Source organism: Seriola aureovittata, chromosome 3, assembly GCF_021018895.1.
Source record: "Seriola aureovittata isolate HTS-2021-v1 ecotype China chromosome 3, ASM2101889v1, whole genome shotgun sequence".
NCBI lineage: Eukaryota > Metazoa > Chordata > Actinopteri > Carangiformes > Carangidae > Seriola > Seriola aureovittata.
In genome coordinates this window covers 17,799,119-17,817,261 of record NC_079366.1, presented here as the reverse complement: position 1 = coordinate 17,817,261, position 18,143 = coordinate 17,799,119, and the positions used below count along the sequence as shown (strand labels likewise).

Genomic DNA, 18,143 nt, shown 5'->3' with positions numbered 1-18,143 from the left:
CCGGCCACCTAATTGCACCAGGAGGAGCCCAATTACCCACAGAGGCCTAACAGCCGCACTGTCTCACATTCAGAGAAACTGGAAGGTGGATCACATGTCAGCCATGACTGATGCCATGCGTCTTATTTACATTTGCAGAGCTCAGGTTCAACTCTGTAAACAAACAAAGTGTGTGTCTGTTTAGATGCTCGTTGGTTTAACAGCGTCTGGCTGGAGCAAGAAGGAGAAACAGACATATGTGCTGAGGGAGAGGCTGAAAGTTGTTTACAGGAGAGTTTGACAAGTGTTTGGTTTTGTTGCTGTGATCATGGCAGACAAAGGTAAGGTCTGGTGGTCTGCTGTTTTTTTTTTTTTTTTTGTTTGTTTTTGTTTATTACACATACAAACTCATGTACACACACCCTGCTACAGTGGGCTCCAGAAAAGACGTGAATTCGAGCTCTGTGACGGAGGAGATCCCACATGAAGACCACGACCGGCAGACCAACAAGGAGCCCCTCTCATTTCTACTTCCTCTCCCTTGTCTTCTTCCATCTTTACCTTCACCAGGTAAGACACAGCTCTGAATCTTTCAATATGTTAATCTCACACTTAGGGAGGTTTAATCATATACAAAGGAATTCAGCCTTATTTTCTAGTGCAGTGTGAGGGTTTTTCATATTCTTACGTAAGAGTGTGTTTTGTGTGGTTTTACACTGATCAATCATATGACGATAAAACATTTAACAATCACTCGGGGCTTTTATTGTGGAAAGACAGACAAGGCTCTCTAGAGTCAGGTTGCAGTCACCTATAGCTGAGCTGTACGCACCAGATGAAGCAGAAAGAAAAAAACAAAGCAGCCATCCAACTTTTGAAACTCTATCCTAAAGTTAGAGTTTCCATCCTTCTACTTTCATTTAGTAATAGGCCTTTTCCACAGAAGATACTTTGATGTGTCCCTGTAGGAAGTAAATAATGAGGTCGGCATTTCATTTACATAGTTGCTTCAGTTTCAGGGTCAAGTCAAGTTCATATTCTATTGCTAGAGCACATTTCATACACAGGGAAACACAATTTGCTTTTCATGAAATGAACAAAATTAATGAGTTCTAGTATTGTGCACGCTGGCGCACTGTCACACTGTCATGGCTTAGTGGGACACTTGAACGAAACGATATTTTCCTCTCCTCCTAATTTCTCTTTCCTCCTTTCATGACATTTCCTGACATCGCTTCTCCAATTTGCTCCAATAATCTATTTTACGAACTTCTTTACCACCTTATTCCTTACTCCCTTTTTTCTTGCTCATTCTTCCTCTCCCCGCAGTCTCCCCACCATCAGATCAGGCCTATCTGCAGGCATCGGCCATTTTCCAGCAGCTGCGTGAGGAGAAGCCAGTCGCACTTCAACTTCTGCATTATGGGAAGAAAACGGACACGCCACTACCGGAGAGTGGAGACAAAACCACACAGAGACGGGCCTACCAGCTCGCCTTCAACACACTCAAATGTACGATTACTCTGTGTATGAATTCCTGAAGTCGCTCATATTGTTTTAGCAGTTAAGGGTAAATTTAGTTTTGAGATTCAAGAAGTGCCTGGAGGGGACAGACTCATAGTTAAACATAAAGTCAGGGAAAATTTAATTTGAACCCCTCTACTGCTACCTCTGCAGACCCTACCCACCTCCCATAAGGCAGCCTTATCTCTATAATGAATAGCAGTGGAGCTGCAGCATGTGTCTACTCCAATATTCACTTTTGAATAGCAGCTTCAACTGCAGACTGTAGATTAAATAGTATATAGTCATACATTTCTTTTCTCCATGAGATTCCAAATTACTTGAGCTGGAGGTGCAGCAGATGCCTGTATTGGAGGTGATAAGGAGGTGCATGCCATGAGCAAACACACACACACGGACTCATACAGTAACCACACATAGTTCTGCATACAGTATCTGACCGCACATGCAGGACGTGGCTGCTATGTAGACATGCAGTTAGTTCTGTTTTTATTCTGTCAGGTTTGAGAGATGTTGTTCTCTGAGATGTCTGCAGCCAGCTCAATACAATAGAGGTCAACGGGCTGAAAAATAACTTTTATACTAACAATGGGTCAAAGTCTATTCTCATGTTACCCTCAGCACTGTAAACCATTTTAGCATTTTTCAGCTCATTGTTGGTTTGGGTCACTGTCTCCATTCTCATCTAACCCTAATCCAGCTGTATGCAGCTGTTTTCACCAAAAAATAAAATAAAATAAAAACACCAAAAATCTGTTACTAGCTCCGCACCAAACAGCAGACAGCCACCATTAGCAATAAGCTGGAGAATATAGTGGAGAATGTAGCAGCTAAAGAGCCAGATATTTCCCTCAGGAGTTGTTGGAGAACAATCCAGAGCTAAAAAAAAAAAGGGAATACTGGACTAAATAGGCCTGACTGCTGCTTTCTGTTTCATGCTTTGTGCAAGACTGACTTCCATGGCTGCCAAGAACTGCAGGCTGATCAACCCTCCTATGTTGAACAAGCACAAACATTAATTCACACCCTGATGGAGGATAATCTCCATCACAGAAGCTACTTTCAGAGTAAAGGGGGCACTATTTTTGGGATAACTTAATTTAAATGTCACTTTTTTGTTGCTATGAGAACTACAAACAAAATTACCTTTACCTTATTTCTCCTGGAGTGGTACTACATACCTGAGATGATATGGCGAGACAGCACATGAAATCCAACTGCTGTTTTAATTGTTTCTGTCCATTAACAACATTGTTTGTTTTTTTTCTTCTAGACCAAGATTTACTCGAGGACATCATCATAGACAGCTGTTTCCACACCTCTCAGCATATTGTGAGTCCTGCCAGATTTTTCATGAGTGCTAACAAACCGAAAACTGATTTAAAACCCTTTAGTGATTACTCACTGATTGTTAAACTATCTGGGAGTTATCTGTTGTCAAATGAAGTAGCTGTGCTCTCTCTGTCCATATGAGTGTGCTCCATCAGAATATGGTAAAATGCTGGCGAGGGAGACGGGGATGCGGTTAAAGGCCATTTGTATTCAGATCTGTGCGTAGTCTGGCCAGTTATAGGTGGCAAATGATGCATACAGGAGAGAGACAGACGCACTATCCAACTGGGAGACTGTAAATGACACTATAAAACACTGCGCAATGACAAATACATGGACAAAAAGAGGCACACTTAGCTTGTGTGGGGGTGTGCGTGTGTGTAAATGATGACTTTATTGAGGGATGGGTGAAACAGAGAGAGGTCGTTAGTCTGCAAGTGTGACTATAAAAACTGCCACACAGCTGCTTGTGATTCCACACACACCTTTACTGCAACATACATATTCTAACTCCCACACACCCCCTGGGAAAAGAGGTTAAGGGGAAAAGATAGCCATAAGGCAAAGATGGGAATGTCTCATCTTCTGTTTTCCTTAATGCGATTATAATCAATATTGTATTAACAATAAATCACTCGACTACTTGCATATGAAAGGAAACACGCAGACAATTATCACCTGACTGCAGTTCAGCTCTACAGAGAATTTTAGTGTCTTTATGATTGTTTTGGTGGAGAAAGTGATTCTGAAGAAAGCTGTTTATATTTCAATTCAACAACAAAACAAATACGCCCCTCCCTTCAGTGCTCCGTCAGAAGTTCCACCCCCTAAACTTATGGATGAATGAAGACACACTGGCAGAATGGCAGGCTGTTACCAACACTCTCTATGTGCCTGTCATTCAGGGTGTAGCACAGGCCCAGTGGATAAATCCAGGGTGGAATTTATTGCAGTCTCCACCATTGGAGAGCCTCACCGATGTTAAGGCTGCTCTTCGCCCTTGCCTGATCATAGGACTTAATTTTTAATATTTGTTCTTCTGACCTTCTCCTCTTTGGTTGCTCCTCAGCCACCTCTCCTTTTTGTCAATGCCAGTAAGGAGTCCCAATCAATCCCATTCAAAACTCCACACGGTCTGGTGGCGACGAAAGGGTAGAAATTCTCCTTATCTTTCTCCTGGTAATCCTTAAATCGCCACTAACCATTAGCATGTGGCAGATTTCCCCCATCGCCCCTCATCTCTTTTTTTGTCCTGTTCATGAGCACGAACACTCCTTGCTGCTGATTGGCTGGGACTGTTGGTAAGAGCAACTTTGTTTATTTCCTATTTACAGAGCCCCGGCTGTGTAAAAACAGAACAGACAGCTTGTAGACCATGACCATTCACTTTAATGTTCTAGTTCATCAGCTCTGTTTCCAGACACAGCGAGCAGTATTTTTTTTTTTTAGCAAATAAGCTCTAGAAACCCACTCTGCATTAGCTGCCCAGCACCACCAAAAACAGAAAAAGTTAGCATTTAGCCAGTAAACTTGGTGGAGCATTCAGCAGCTAAAGAAGCAGACGTTACCCTCGGGAGTTGGTGGAGACCAAACGAGCACCAATAAGGAAGTTAATATTAGACTTAGTTTCATCAACTATAAATGAATGCTAATGTCACAAATAGGTAACTGTTTGCTAACACTTGTAGCATATCAATTTAAATGGTGAAAATACTGTGTCAGGTTTAAGATCAATGCAGGTTTAAGATGAAATGGATGATGGTGGTATCACTGGATATAATTAAAGTACTGATGATGACCTAATGATAACGATCTTACAATTATGATGATGTGGGTAATGAAAGTCTTCATGTTTTGCAGTCCGCTGACTTGTTGCCGTTGGCGATGGTGATGTTGTTTGACCTCCAGGACCGAAGGTTTTTGTTGCGTGAACGTTCAACAAAGGAAGGAGAGGAGCCTCTACAGGAAGTCAGGGACCTGGAGACTAGTCTGCACAGGTGTGTGTGTGTGTAGCTGTCAGGTGTTAACATGTATTTATATACTGCAGCTCAGAAAATGTTACATCAGCTGTGTGTTAACCATTTTTCTTAAATTAGGTAAGGTTAAATCTGGAAATTACCAAAGACTGAGATGGTGTGATCTGAAGTACATTTACCCTGAATCGGTCTGTTGTATGGTGTGTGTGTTTACGTGTGTGTGGCGGTTTATACAGGTGTAAGACGAAGCTGGCAGCATCTTTAGCTCGCTGTAGAGTGAAACAGAATCTGCAGAGTGTCTCCTGTTTTCTGTCTGATCCTGTCAAGACCAAACAGCACCGAGCAAAACGTCTGCCACTATACGCATGGGTCAATACACTCAAGACCAGGTACAGGTATTCATCTCACACTTGTTCAGAAGTTTATTCTGTTCTCATTTTTAGTTTAGGTAACGTTAAAACGAGAGAAGTGCAGTTATAGTGAAAAAATACATTTTTCTTTTTGTGTTCTTTAGCATTGAGCGCCTGTATTTGCTAAAATATTGAGCATACTAAATGCTCTTGTTTGTTGGCATTTAATAGCTTTCCATTTTTCTCCTTTGCCTCACACTCAAGACTCCACACACAGTCTATTTGAGTATTAATCTGCTGGGATAGCACTGTGCACAGGAGGACATGTTGTTGCAGTGCGAGGTTAATGGTTGATGAAGTTCAGTGGGGCTGAACATGAAAGTTCAGCATTCCTTTGGCTTGAGGGCAAGGAGTGCTCCTGTGGCCGTTGCTGTAGAACTGATGGGACACTGATGTATCTACATTACAGTTTGTTGTAAAATATTTTGTCTTGTACTCCGTAGTGTTGAGGAAGTGAGTGAAGCATTGCAAAGCGCTGACTTGCATGAAGTGAAGAACATGACTGACCTCAAGGATTCGACGTTCTGCAGAGACTCTCTCTGTCCAGATACACTTGTCTTCCCCCAACAGCTTCATGCGCTGCTCCAGCACTGCAGCATCACCACCACACACGTACTGAACATACAGGTAGAAATCTGCAGGTAGTGAAGTGTGTACCTGAGCTAAAAATAGGTTAAAAATCCCAAATGACAAACAGACTTTCTTCTCTGAGGAGCTTGTGAAGATAATTCTACAGGACAGGTACAAGACTGACTGGTGGAAAAATACTACAGTGGGTAGATGAGGGAGTACAAGGGTTTATCTATTTATTTGAGTAAAAAATAAAAGTACTAACTTAAAAATGTACAGAGTTGAAGTTAAAATTACGTTTTTTAGGGAGGTCGTTGGGGTCGGATATGATCAGAAGGCAAGTGTAAAAAACTGAGAAGAGAGATCAGACTAGATTGTTTTCAGTGAGGAAACAACATAAACATCACAAAAAATAAAGTGCACCAGCAACGTAAAGCCAGATTACTCTTGTTGTCTTTGCTTATTACGCATCAAGAACGTTTGTTGTCTGTATGTCCACATTAATGGAGTGTACTACGTCAGTAAAATGAGTAAAAGCAAAATTACTGGCTATACAGAACACAATAGTCTCCAAAATGTTCACTGGAAGTTACCTAATTAAATCAAATCAGGAAAAAATGAAGTAAATTATTTCATTTGTTGGCTAATAGTCCTTCTTAGACTCATAAATGCCACTTTACTTTACTGCTGTGAGAGAGATAAAAGGTTTTGCCTTTTACTCCCGCTCGATTTCCTGTTATGTGAAGTTTAAAGTCGTACATTAAGTGTAACTGAGTTTAAAAAAAGAAGAAAAAAAAAAGTTTGCCTCAGAATTTGCTTGAATAGCAGCACAGCAGTCTATAATGCCAGAGGCTACAGTTTTGTTATAAAAGTCCTTAATTTTTGTGTGAATAACATGTGTGCACCTGTGCGTGTGTGTGTTTGTCTCTCTGCAGGACAGGAGTGTGTGTGTGGCAGTGAGTGTGTTACGCCCCCTGCTGTTTGATAAGGGTGACGTCCTGGTGGTGGGGTCTTTCTCAGGTGTGACTGTGGCTCACATAGCTGCGGTGGCTGCTGCGCGCTCGGGCCGAGTGTTGGTGTGTGGTGCTGATCACACATCTTTACAGGTAGAAGAGATTCAGGAACTACTCAAAGAAATGGACATCAAGAGTGAGTAAAAAGTAGAGACACGATATTATTCAAAAAAAAGAAAAAAGAAAAAAAAAGGCAAGTTGAATAATTATCTCTTGATGTTCACACTTGTGTCCCTCCACATCTGTAGATGTTCGCGTCCTGTCAGAAGCATTCTGCAGTCTGAATGAGTGGGACGCCACCGTCCAGCGCTTAAAGGTTATCATAGTGCTGCCTCAGTGTTCGTCCTCTGCCCTCAACAACCCGGTGCCCACCATCCACAGTGAACATGGAGGTATGTAATTTTAAGGAGGAAGGGATGAAATGGCGAGGAGAGAGAGAGCCCCAGTTCCAGAGTCCACCCTGAGCCCCGAGCAGCAAATCCTCACAGACTTTAAATGTCACACGATCAGTATCTGAGTGAAAGAGGGCTCCAAATGACATATGAGAAATGGGATTTGTGAAACCATGTTACCTTGACTGGGGCGTATCTTTGTCCAATAATATATGATTACATATGATATGTTTGTTTTTAGAATGATATTAATTGTGGGTAATTACCTCAAGAAAGTCTGGAGATTTACGGAAAGTTTACAGAAAGGGCTCAAAAGGCCATATGAGAACCTCGTGCACAGCCATGTGTGCAAAACATAAGATGCTAAGCTCCTAAATACTGATTAAGGAAGAGGCCCAAGCCTTTGGACACAACTGTAACTGTATAATGCTGGTTTGTTTTTTTGTTTAAATTATGGTAATTTAAATATTCCATAGACATGAGCCCTTATGAACTTATTGGGTATATATACAAATGCAGCCATTTACCATTTACATTGGAACTAAGCCATAAAACAAGGTGGATAAGGGAAATATGTTTCATGGTAATATGAGTTGGTGGTATATTTGCATCAGATCTCCCAAATATGACAAAATTGCTAAATAAGTTTCATTCTGTTGACAGACTGGGATCTATTACCAGACTTGTCTCATGGTTCTGTTTCCCAGCGCAAAATATACGCAATGGCCACCCAGCAGGCACGACTATTAGCACACTCTCTGACCTGTGAGTGTACCACACACACACACACACACACACACACACACACACACACACACACACAAGAGAGTGAGATGCATAATGTTTTGAGCAGTAGTAAAAAAAAAACCATGTTGAACCTGAAGGAGTGAATATATAAACATCGCACACAAAAACCGTCTGTCTTTTTCATATAATATATACACTGGTATACTGATAAGAGGTCAGCAGAATGGAGGTTATTCTTCATTCATTCATTTCATTCTGTCCTTTTCTCCATCTGTCAGTCCCAAAGGTTCAGACAGTCGTCTACTGCACACGCTCAGTGTATCCTGAGGAAAATGAGCAGCTGGTGAAAAGAGTGTTAGAAAAAACACAGACTCACCCCAAACTGCTGCCCTTCAGGTAAACACACACACGCACGCACGCACGCACACACACACACACACACACACACACACACACACACACACACACACACACACACTCTCTCTCTTTGTGCAGGTATTAGGTCTCTGTCTATTGAGTATTTAATTATGCAATCAGACTTTTCATTACCTGTGTACAGGTTCAAACCACAAAACTAATGAGAAAAATGACATTAGTAATGAAATGTGTCCTCTACAGGACAAACATAAAGTAATGTTTTTTTTTTTTTGAAAGCTAAATCTTTTGCTTATGAAAGAAAGCACAAGGCTGAAGGCGTGCACCCTGTTTGCCCTCTTTCCCTGCCCTCCCCATGAAACACTGCGACAGATGATTGGCAGCTTAGCTTCCCTCAAAAGGACTTTTACTTTGAAGCTGAGTAATGGTGCTCTCACTGTCACTGAGAGTCTGTCATATTGTTTTATTCTTTCATCCACCAGGGGGGTTCTGTTCTCCGAGTTCAAACAAGATGTCATTTTAGAAAACCAACCTTTATGGCTTCAATCTAAAATACCTAATCTACTGGTCCATAGCACCTATAGCAACTTATAAATTGTACTGAACAGAGGTACAGTGGTGTGGTAAATCACTTTTGTTGTTTTGTAATGCTGTGTGTTGTTGACTGGTTCTTGATGGACTCCAAAATATAACACAAGTGTCAATCTGGGCACAGCTTAGGAGCCTAGGCCATGGTTCAATCAAGTCCTGTTTCTATTGGTTTGGTGCTACTTCAGCGTTCACAAGAACTGCCATGGAGATCGAGTTACTAGGACGCTGCCTCCTGCCTATCAACGCTTTACGCATTGGCAGCAGCACACCAAGGGTGAGCGAGAATGAATACCTTCCAAAAGTGTCTTTAATCACTGAAAACAATAATAATAAGAACGTGGGAACTTATTATCAGTGTGATCAGTATGTGTTAAAGAGGTCTCTTCTCCTCCTTGAAGTAGTCAGTATCTGACAGAAAGCAACAGGAAGCCAGGAGCCACCGAGGCAGGTAAACTCCTCCTTCTAAGCTTAACCACCGCGGCAACAATTGTAACGTGATAACCTCTTTCAAGGAGTATAGATTAGCATATCTAACATATCAGAGACTTGTTAGAAAGCAAGGGGCCTTACCAGAAAATGGTTGAAGAAGCCTTGGATCAATGAAAGGACAGGAACAAAAAGGTGAAAAAGAATCAAACACCTTACTCAAGCTGGTAAATGACCAAATAAAGACGCAGAGTCCTGTTTTCTGAGACTCTTATAGAGACCCAACACCAGTCTAATCTTAGACTGAGCGGAAAACACCACTACGCTGACAACTAGGGCAACACGCAGCACCTTCCAGCAGCACGTGGTAAACCACAGACTCTTGACATACATAATACAAGACATATCATGAGCGAAATAAATTTTTACACCTTGGAACTGCAGTGAACCAATGACAGACATGGTTTCATGGGTCATATACCAATCGAACCAATCCCGCCAACTTGTGGGGATGTGGGGCGGGAAAAATAAACCCAAAACTTTGTCAGACAAAGGTCCCATGGCCTTTCTCACTCCTCAACAAACTCCAGAGTCTGGGTCTGACTGAGGCTCAAACATGTGGCTGAGTTTCACCATCTTACACTCTTTCAGTGGTCAACCTAGTGCAAGCAGTGGTGGTGGGCGGGGCCCAAGACCTGATCCGTAAAAACAAATAGCTCAACAGGTGCTCATGCAAAACTTGTATATAACTGTAACAGAGCTCAGTGTAAATATGACAGATATAGCCACATATCTACACGTGTGTGTATATGTCAGTTTGTGTGTGTGTGTGTGTGTGTGTGTGTGTGTGTGCTTGTGTAAGGTTACAGTTACCAGGCTGATGACAACGTAAAGGATCAGTTGTGGTTGCCGTGGGAACAGTAGTTAATCCCACAGTCAGGGTGAATATCTGTTTTACACCTGCTTCTGCACAGAAGTCATTTTCAACCATCCATCACCTTAAAGAAATCCAAATGTTATTAGTTTTGGTCACATTAGATCTTTTATCAACTGACTGATGTGCAAAGAGACAATCAGCAGCTGTTTCACCTGTGTGTTTACACCACTTGTTGGACAAACTAGATCTTTTAGAAGAGCTGACACTATAGTTTGCACCAAACAACTGGACGGTAGAAACTAACACTTAAAAACTGACACCAAACAGCTTTCTTCATATATGAAAAAGGTGCTTTTAATCAAAGCCGAAAATATAAAAGAGGAGCAATTCATTAATAAGATTTGAATTAAAACCATTAAAAAAGTAAGAATAAAATAAGATCAAATAAAATAATAATTAAGACCAATAGTTGACCAATAAAAATAATGAGTTAAAAAATAAAATAAAATAATATTTAAGACCAACAAACCAGACTACTGAAAGGAGCATAAAAGCTAAAGGCAATTTCACCACTTTTCGTGGAGATCCAGGGAATAACCAGACGGGCTGTTCCAGATGAACTGGGGGGTCTAGATGGTACATCATGTCACCAATCAACAGACCTGACTTTTATAAATATATATATAAAAGTTATGATAATTTGTTTAATAAAATGTAATAAATCAATTATAATAAATCAAATAGAAGTAAAGCAGATGAGTGTAAAATCACTGCAGTGTGTCTGATAATATTCCTGTATATCTGCTAAAATATTACTGAAAATATTCTTGTAACAAATTATCAGAACTTTTAAAAACTAAATAAATGATAAATATCAATTATATACAACCATAAATACCAAAATAAAGTAACTGGAAAGAATCTGTCTCTTTTATATACACACAAATAACATAGACAATCAAATTACTAAACTGCACAAATCCTTCATCCCACAAATAGATTAACAAGAGAACCTTCTTATTATTTGAAGTCTGACCTTTCTTGCTTTCATTTTCGATTTGTACCAAAATTATATACAATCATAAATACCAAAATAAAGTAACACACATATCTAACATAACTCTCTCATAGATAAATAGATACCAATATAAACAAGCCACACACAGATGTTGGTCAGGGCCACAGGAAGATGTTTTAAGTTGGGGGTGCTGTAGTGGGAGGAGCATTTTACCTCAACCCATAAAAATACAACACAGTCCTACAACAACACTTCTACTACAACTACACACACCAAAAAGCAGCAGCAGTAACAACCGCAGCCAGGGCTATAAAAAGGACTAAGTAATGCTACTGCACAATAATAGCTCACAATAATGCCATAACATTGCACATTGCAATACACATGTCCAAAAGCCCATTGCACACAAGAGCATATACAAATATGCACGTTTTCAACAGTTATATCAGTATGATGTTCAAAGTAATTGACAGCTGAATATTAAACTGCTCGGCGGCAGCTTAAACCAAATAACTTACCTTGAGCTGCAGACAATGTGCTCCAGTAGTTATAATAATCAGGACGGCCTGGGTCCAGCTCCCTCTGAAGGTGAACGGGCACCACATCAACCTGTTTCCCTCTGCTGCCTCTTCACACCAGCAAAACACACAACCTGACCACACTCCGCTAATGAACACACTTCCACTTAGCAAACCAAGTTGGTGTAAATGCACGGCTGAAAGTTTCTTTCCCAAAACATCTGGCCGGAAAAGTTGAGGTTCGGTGGCCGGAGAGGTTCCTCACATGCCGCCAGGTCAGTCCCAGCCTGACACCTGTTGGCAGCAGACTCCTCGGTGGTGGCGGTGCTAACGCTAAACTCCCGCGAGTCTCGGCGGTAATTACAACCAAACGAAAGCGATGCCGTGCTGGTGGAGGCGCTCTCCTGCAGGCTGGACTTCATCTGTGCTCTCTTTAGCTGGCGGTTTGCCAAAAACATCTGCAGTACGCTTTTCCTCCATTGTGATTGTATCCTTCGATTAGCCATCAAGGCGGATGTAAACTTCTGCACCCTACTGCAGAGTTGACATGACCCGCCCTGCACTGCCTCTGATTGGCTAACCATCGTTGCCTTCGCTGGTTGGATTTGGTGAGGTTTAGGCAAGAGGAGTCACAGTGGTTAGGGTCAAAGTAAGAAGCATAGACTGTATATAAAAAGTAAGAAGTCTTTCTGAGGCAGAGTAGAACTGGTCATGTTAACACTATAAGAACATTATGCTCCTGCTGCAGCACCTGCACCTGTGACTGATTTTACTAATTGCATTAGTTCTGTACAGATATAGATGTTCAACCTCCCCCACCCCCCTCCCCATTTACACCGCCTCTGAGAATAGAAAGAAAATAGTCTCTCTATATATATGACATAGATATATAGATACCAATATAAACAAGACACACATGTGGTGGTGTGCACACTAGTTTATTATTCTAAATGATTTCTCTGTATAATGAATGAATTGTGGTTTATTTGGCAGCTTCCCTGCTGTGACTGATTTTACTAATTGCATTAGTTCCGTACAGAGATAGAAGCGTAACCCCCCGCAGCCACCTCCCCGTCTACACCATCTCTGAGTGAGAGAGGAGACCTTCTCAACACATGCTGCACAAACTAGAAAGGGCGCCCACTCTGACCCACATGGTGACACGATGAGCAAATGTAACATATGTGAGCGCCCATGTCGCCCCCAACAAGACGCCGGCTGTCCATATCTAAATCCGCCATTGAGCACACCATTAAGATAGATTTTGGTACAGATTTATTGGTCCACTGAGAATGAACCAACACTTGCTAGAGTATTTAATGCTGAGGGCCGTTCCACCAGATGTACAATATAGTGGAACCAGCAGTGACAGCTGGCTGGACAGGGCCTCATAAACATGCTCATACTGACTGTTTGCCTAGAGACACTGAGGAGTATAGTTGTCCAACTCCCCCGTCCATTTATCTACAGTTCACAGTCGTGCATATCTGCTGTGGCAGTGATGTTGACCATAATCTGATGTATGTCCAAGTACTATTACTAGTGGCTATTGTGCCTAGAACTGAATCAAGAAACCAGACTAAGAATCTACATACAATCAGCTCTGTCAGGTTGTAGGTGTAGCCAACACAGTGGTGCCTTGAGCTAACATTAGCATGCTTACATGGTCATAGTGACCATGTTGATGGTAAAAGGGTGCAATGTTTAGCATGTTCACAATCTTAGTTTAGCATGTTCATACGCTAACATATGGTAATTAGCACAAAATAAAATGTACATCTGAGGTTGATGGAAATGTCTTTGGTCATGAACCAAAGTCTTGGACAAATGAAAACCGTGACCTGCATGTGGCACTAAATGAAAAGTCAGGGTATCACTAAAACTCATTAGGATTCATGGTGTGGGGACATCTGAACCAAACTGAATGAAAATCTTGCCAATTGAGCCATTAAGAAACAAAAACTTCATCTTCATGGTGGTGCTAGATGAAAAGTGTTGTACTGACACACCGGCATTGCCATCCACCGAGCCACCTGCTGAACACGCTCAAAAACGAAATATTAGAGGTGCCACATGAGGTTGATTAAAAAAATTTTTGTATTTGCTTGTCAAAATTATTTATGGTACCTTGGTGTAATTTCCAGTGTGAAATTTCTTATGTGTAATTTACATATGTAGAATCTTTTTTGACAACTTCTCTGGGAGTTGTAGTCGCTCTGCGGTCTCACCTGCTGCTGTGCTCCTCTCTCAGGGTGAACGGTCCAATTTTCCCTGATGACTCCCAGTCAGGAGACGCAGCAGACTCCAAATTCTTCAGGCTCGAGCCATCTCAGTTCACCAACGGCTGCTTTATAGCCAGACTGTCCCGACAGGTGAGAGAGCAGACAGTGTGAGAGGGATTGACAGAAATGTAGAGGGCAAGGTTGTCTTTGGAGATTGAGGGGGAGCAGAGGTTTTGGTGTGGTGCATGTGTGTGTGTGTGTGTGTGTGTGTGTGTGTGTGTGTGTGTGTTAGGGTCTGTTTGTTTGAGCGCTGTGTGTGATTGCTTTGTGACGAGACCTTCCAGTAGTGCTGAGGCTGCACTCTTTTACTGTCTGTCTGCTGGGAGGTCGGTCGGCTCTGCTTGTCTGCACACACACACACACACACACACACACACACACACACACACACACACACACACACACACACACACACACAGACACACACACACACACACACACACACACACTCACACTATTTCTTCCTGAAACACTGCAGCATTATTCCAATACTCCATAAAAAAGAGACAAGTTAAAGATGAAATACGCCCCAGCCGCTGAAACATTTCAGTACTTCAGAGCAAAGATGAATGGATAATTCTCTGTATCGTTCTTCCAGCCATCCCTCCCTCCACCCCTCCGGTCTTGTTGCATCACCTCGTTGCTTCATCTATTTGCCCCCTCCTCTGTCTTCCCTCTTGCTCCACTCATAAAACGAAGAAAAATACAACAGAAGGAAATGAGATGCTGCTCCTTTGATCCCCTGCAGCTCGAAAAAATGGTGCAGAGAGGGGACTGTGCTGTTGTGTGTGTGTGTGTGTGTGTGTGTGTGTGTGTATTGGGAAGATATGAACACACACACACACACACACACACACACACACAACAGCACATACGCAGGGACAGATCCTGCTCACCTTTCCAGTTGCAGTGCATTCATTTAAAATCTAATGCTCATGTCCAATTAAATGGACTTTCTCTCTCTCAGTGAGTCAAGTCACATGCAGCTGCAGATTCAGTTACACTGACACTTCTGACGTGGTTCAGCACTGCTCAGACGACTGAGTCCACTGGTCAAACTCTGCCGGTGGATGAAGGGATCTGAAAGAGATAGAAAGGAAGGGGTAAGGCAACAAAAAGTCCCCTTGAAATTATGTCTGTATAAAATTTCATGGCAATCCATCCTATAATTGTTGAGATATTTTAGTCTGAACCAAAACTGTAGGACAGAAGGCCCGACCACACAGAGGGGCTGAAAACAGACATTCTCATTAGAAAGAGGATCCATCTGAATAAAAAAGAAGAACTGAAATATTATGTTAAACTCATCTGACAGGCTGCTATCAGTTGTGCCTCTCTGTAGCATACTGCGTAATCTTCCACGTATTATAACAAACTCTCATTGTGGCAGCGTAATTAAAGTTTTGAGGCTTACAAATGACTCAAAGCAGAAAATGCTGTCAGAGTGAAAACCAGATTAAACACTGAAGAATGAATGAAAGATGCATTTGCAGTATTTTAAGCAGTGAGCTGAACATCATTCAACTTTCATTAGAGAAGACAGTTTATGAAGATTCAGACTGACAGACGGAGATAGAGGGAGGAGGAAGGAGGACGGGGGGGGGGGCTTAGATGTGACATTTACTCTTTAAAATTAACTGTGGATGAAGACACCGTTTTACTCTTGTGCACACGTAGTGCTAAATTTGTGAGAGCTGTTTTGGTGTTAAAGGGACTCCTGGCTACAGCTTGTTTTGGCCCTGAATCACTGAGCACCTTGTAAAACATATTAGGAGTCCTCTCCACTCTCCTCTTCAGTTTTTATCACTGCTATCGGCAGGACTCTCTGCTCCGTCGATTGGTCAGTCCAACAATTTGGTCCAGACTGAAATATCTTGAAAACTATTGGATGGATTGCCATGACATTTGGAACAGACATTCATGTACTCTCAGGATGATTGCATCACCGCTGGCAGTTGTGGCGAAATCTGATATTAACTATGATTCTGTCCACATGTCATTTTATAGGAGCTACAGTAAACTCTGATTGTTTGTATCTGGTTTCACTTGCTAAGGATCTGCAACAAACACATGACGTGACAAAATAAACTTATTTAGCCTTTTTATCTGCGGTGGCTCCAAGGTTAGGACTAGGCCTCGCCACCTTGGAACATTGTGCAAACGCTCCAAAGCTTGAATAACAGGTGTCTGTCCTGTTCTTCCCATTCTGCCGACACGGCCTGAATGCAGCATATGTACAGTCTCACGGAGCTGACAGCATGGCCATAAAGTCTTATGAAGGGAGAAGGGAGAAAAGATAAGTGGTTTATATCCCACACTCTGCTCTGTGGGGATGTAAAAGCATCAAACCCTGTGCCATCTCTCCTCTTCACTCCTCCTCCTCCTCCTCTGCAGGGTCACTTTAAGTCTGCATTTTGTTGTATAGATCTCCTTGCTGCTAAGCTACCCTTGGAGACCTGTAGTTTTAATGTGTTACATCTTCACATCAAATCTTAAACTGCCCCTGCTTTTTCAGGCGGATCCCACTAAGGTAGAAACAGTCCAGGACGTGTTGGCAAGGGCAGCAGCAAAGGGCCTCCTGGGTGGAATCATTCCTGAACAGTCAAAAACTGGTAAAAGGGGGAAAGGCAGGAAGAATCGTGTAGCTTCAGCCACCAGCAAACCCTCATCCCCCTCCGGCCAAGAGACGCAGACAGAAAGAGGTGAAGGAGACTTGAAGGGTAGTGAAGAGGAAGAGGAGTATAAGAAGGAGGAAGATGAGGGGGGAGAGGAAGAAAAGAAGGGGAGAGGGCTTAAAGGGCGCAAGCGAAAGCTCAAGGTACGACCAAAACAAACCAGCAGGGCTCCTGCAGTCTCCAAGCATCACCCTAAAACCCACAAGAAGAAACCAACGAAGAGAAAAATCAACCAATCACATCACAAGAAGCGTCTGACAAAAAGCAAACCAAGACGAATACCTCGTCTCACGCTGACATTAATGTCCTCTGCAAAACCATCCAACCACTTGTCTCCAATCACAGCCCTTGCGCACAAGCTAAGTGACAATCCAGTGGTCAAATCACAGCAGACTGTCCTTGGCGCCGCTCCCCCTGCTGGAAAACATCTCTCACCTGCTCGTCCTGCTCCACCTACTCCCCCCGCAGCCTCCAGGCAGGTGCAGAGACAAAACACACAGGCCGACAGTGCAGTGAAGACACTGAAGGATGCAGCTAAACCAGCGAGCCCGCGCAAGGCCGGGAAAATGATGGTCAGACCAGAGGAAGTGTTGAAGGCCGTAGATTCTGGCCTTCCACCCATTTCCTCCCGGTCCTCTAGTTCTGTCTCCCAGCCTCTGTCCCAGACCTCCAACTCCCAGCGCTCCAACATGTCTGCAACCTCGTCCCGAATCTCTCTGCCTGGATTATAAATCATCAACATCAAACAGCAAAGCACTCCCAAGTAAATTATTCTGAATTGTTTAAAAAAGAAAGAAAGAAAGAAAGAAAAGAAAATATTGTATTTACATTTTCATAGAAGCATACATATTTTTGATGAGCTGAATGTTGAGGACACTAGTGATGAGGCATCAAATCAGTTGATTCATTAGCTGATCAAAAGAAATTTGATATTAATAACTGCTATCATAGCAAGTCATTACTCAGGTAAAAATGACAAGCATAAACTCAAGTGTGGAAGTTTGCGGCGCTTCTCTGTTTCATGATTGAACTGTAAATGAAGTCCTGTTAAATATTTAACAGTTAGGGACTGTACGTGAATTATAGCAGGGGAGGGTCGGGTCAGAAAAGGTGGACAGGCATGTAGAGAGGGTAGTTCCAGTTTTCATTATTCCAGATTAATACTTTAATTCCTCCCTTGTGATACTTAATGTAAAAGTATGTATATGATATTATATCATAAATGGGAGGCTTTTCATTCACAAATGGCATGATAAATGATCAGTTCAATGATACTGTTATACGACATTGAGATATTAGAAGGAAGGTTATGAAATTTATCTATTGCACAAAGAAGTTCCCAAAAAAAGTACCTGGGAGGGTCTTTAAGCATCTGTCTTGTCCTTAATAGTGTATTAATAAATAATAATACTTACAATTTTTGCTTTCTTCTGCTTTA

The 18,143-nt window shown here is 42.1% G+C and overlaps 1 protein-coding gene across 1 annotated transcript; it reads left to right on the top strand.

The window, feature by feature from the left end:
- On the top strand, positions 1 to 18,122 carry LOC130166018 (putative methyltransferase NSUN7). The gene is made up of 12 exons (XM_056371283.1): positions 1 to 549; positions 1,309 to 1,491; positions 2,777 to 2,835; positions 4,696 to 4,832; positions 5,048 to 5,200; positions 5,665 to 5,848; positions 6,727 to 6,940; positions 7,053 to 7,196; positions 7,860 to 7,961; positions 8,222 to 8,339; positions 14,000 to 14,120; positions 16,546 to 18,122. Exons 1-12 carry the CDS (start codon positions 390 to 392, stop codon positions 17,434 to 17,436), a joined length of 2,466 nt encoding a protein of 821 aa, XP_056227258.1. The 5' UTR covers positions 1 to 389; the 3' UTR covers positions 17,437 to 18,122.
- Positions 18,123 to 18,143: the final 21 nt, after the last annotated feature.

Bases quoted from the DNA above. Each gene is read 5' to 3' on its own strand.
- LOC130166018 (XM_056371283.1), top strand. From the start codon at position 390: ATGTACACACACCCTGCTACAGTGGGCTCCAGAAAAGACGTGAATTCG. The intron at 7,197-7,859 runs GTATGTAATTTT...TTCTGTTGACAG, and splicing joins CATCCACAGTGAACATGGAG to ACTGGGATCTATTACCAGAC. The intron at 14,121-16,545 runs GTGAGAGAGCAG...CTGCTTTTTCAG, and splicing joins TAGCCAGACTGTCCCGACAG to GCGGATCCCACTAAGGTAGA.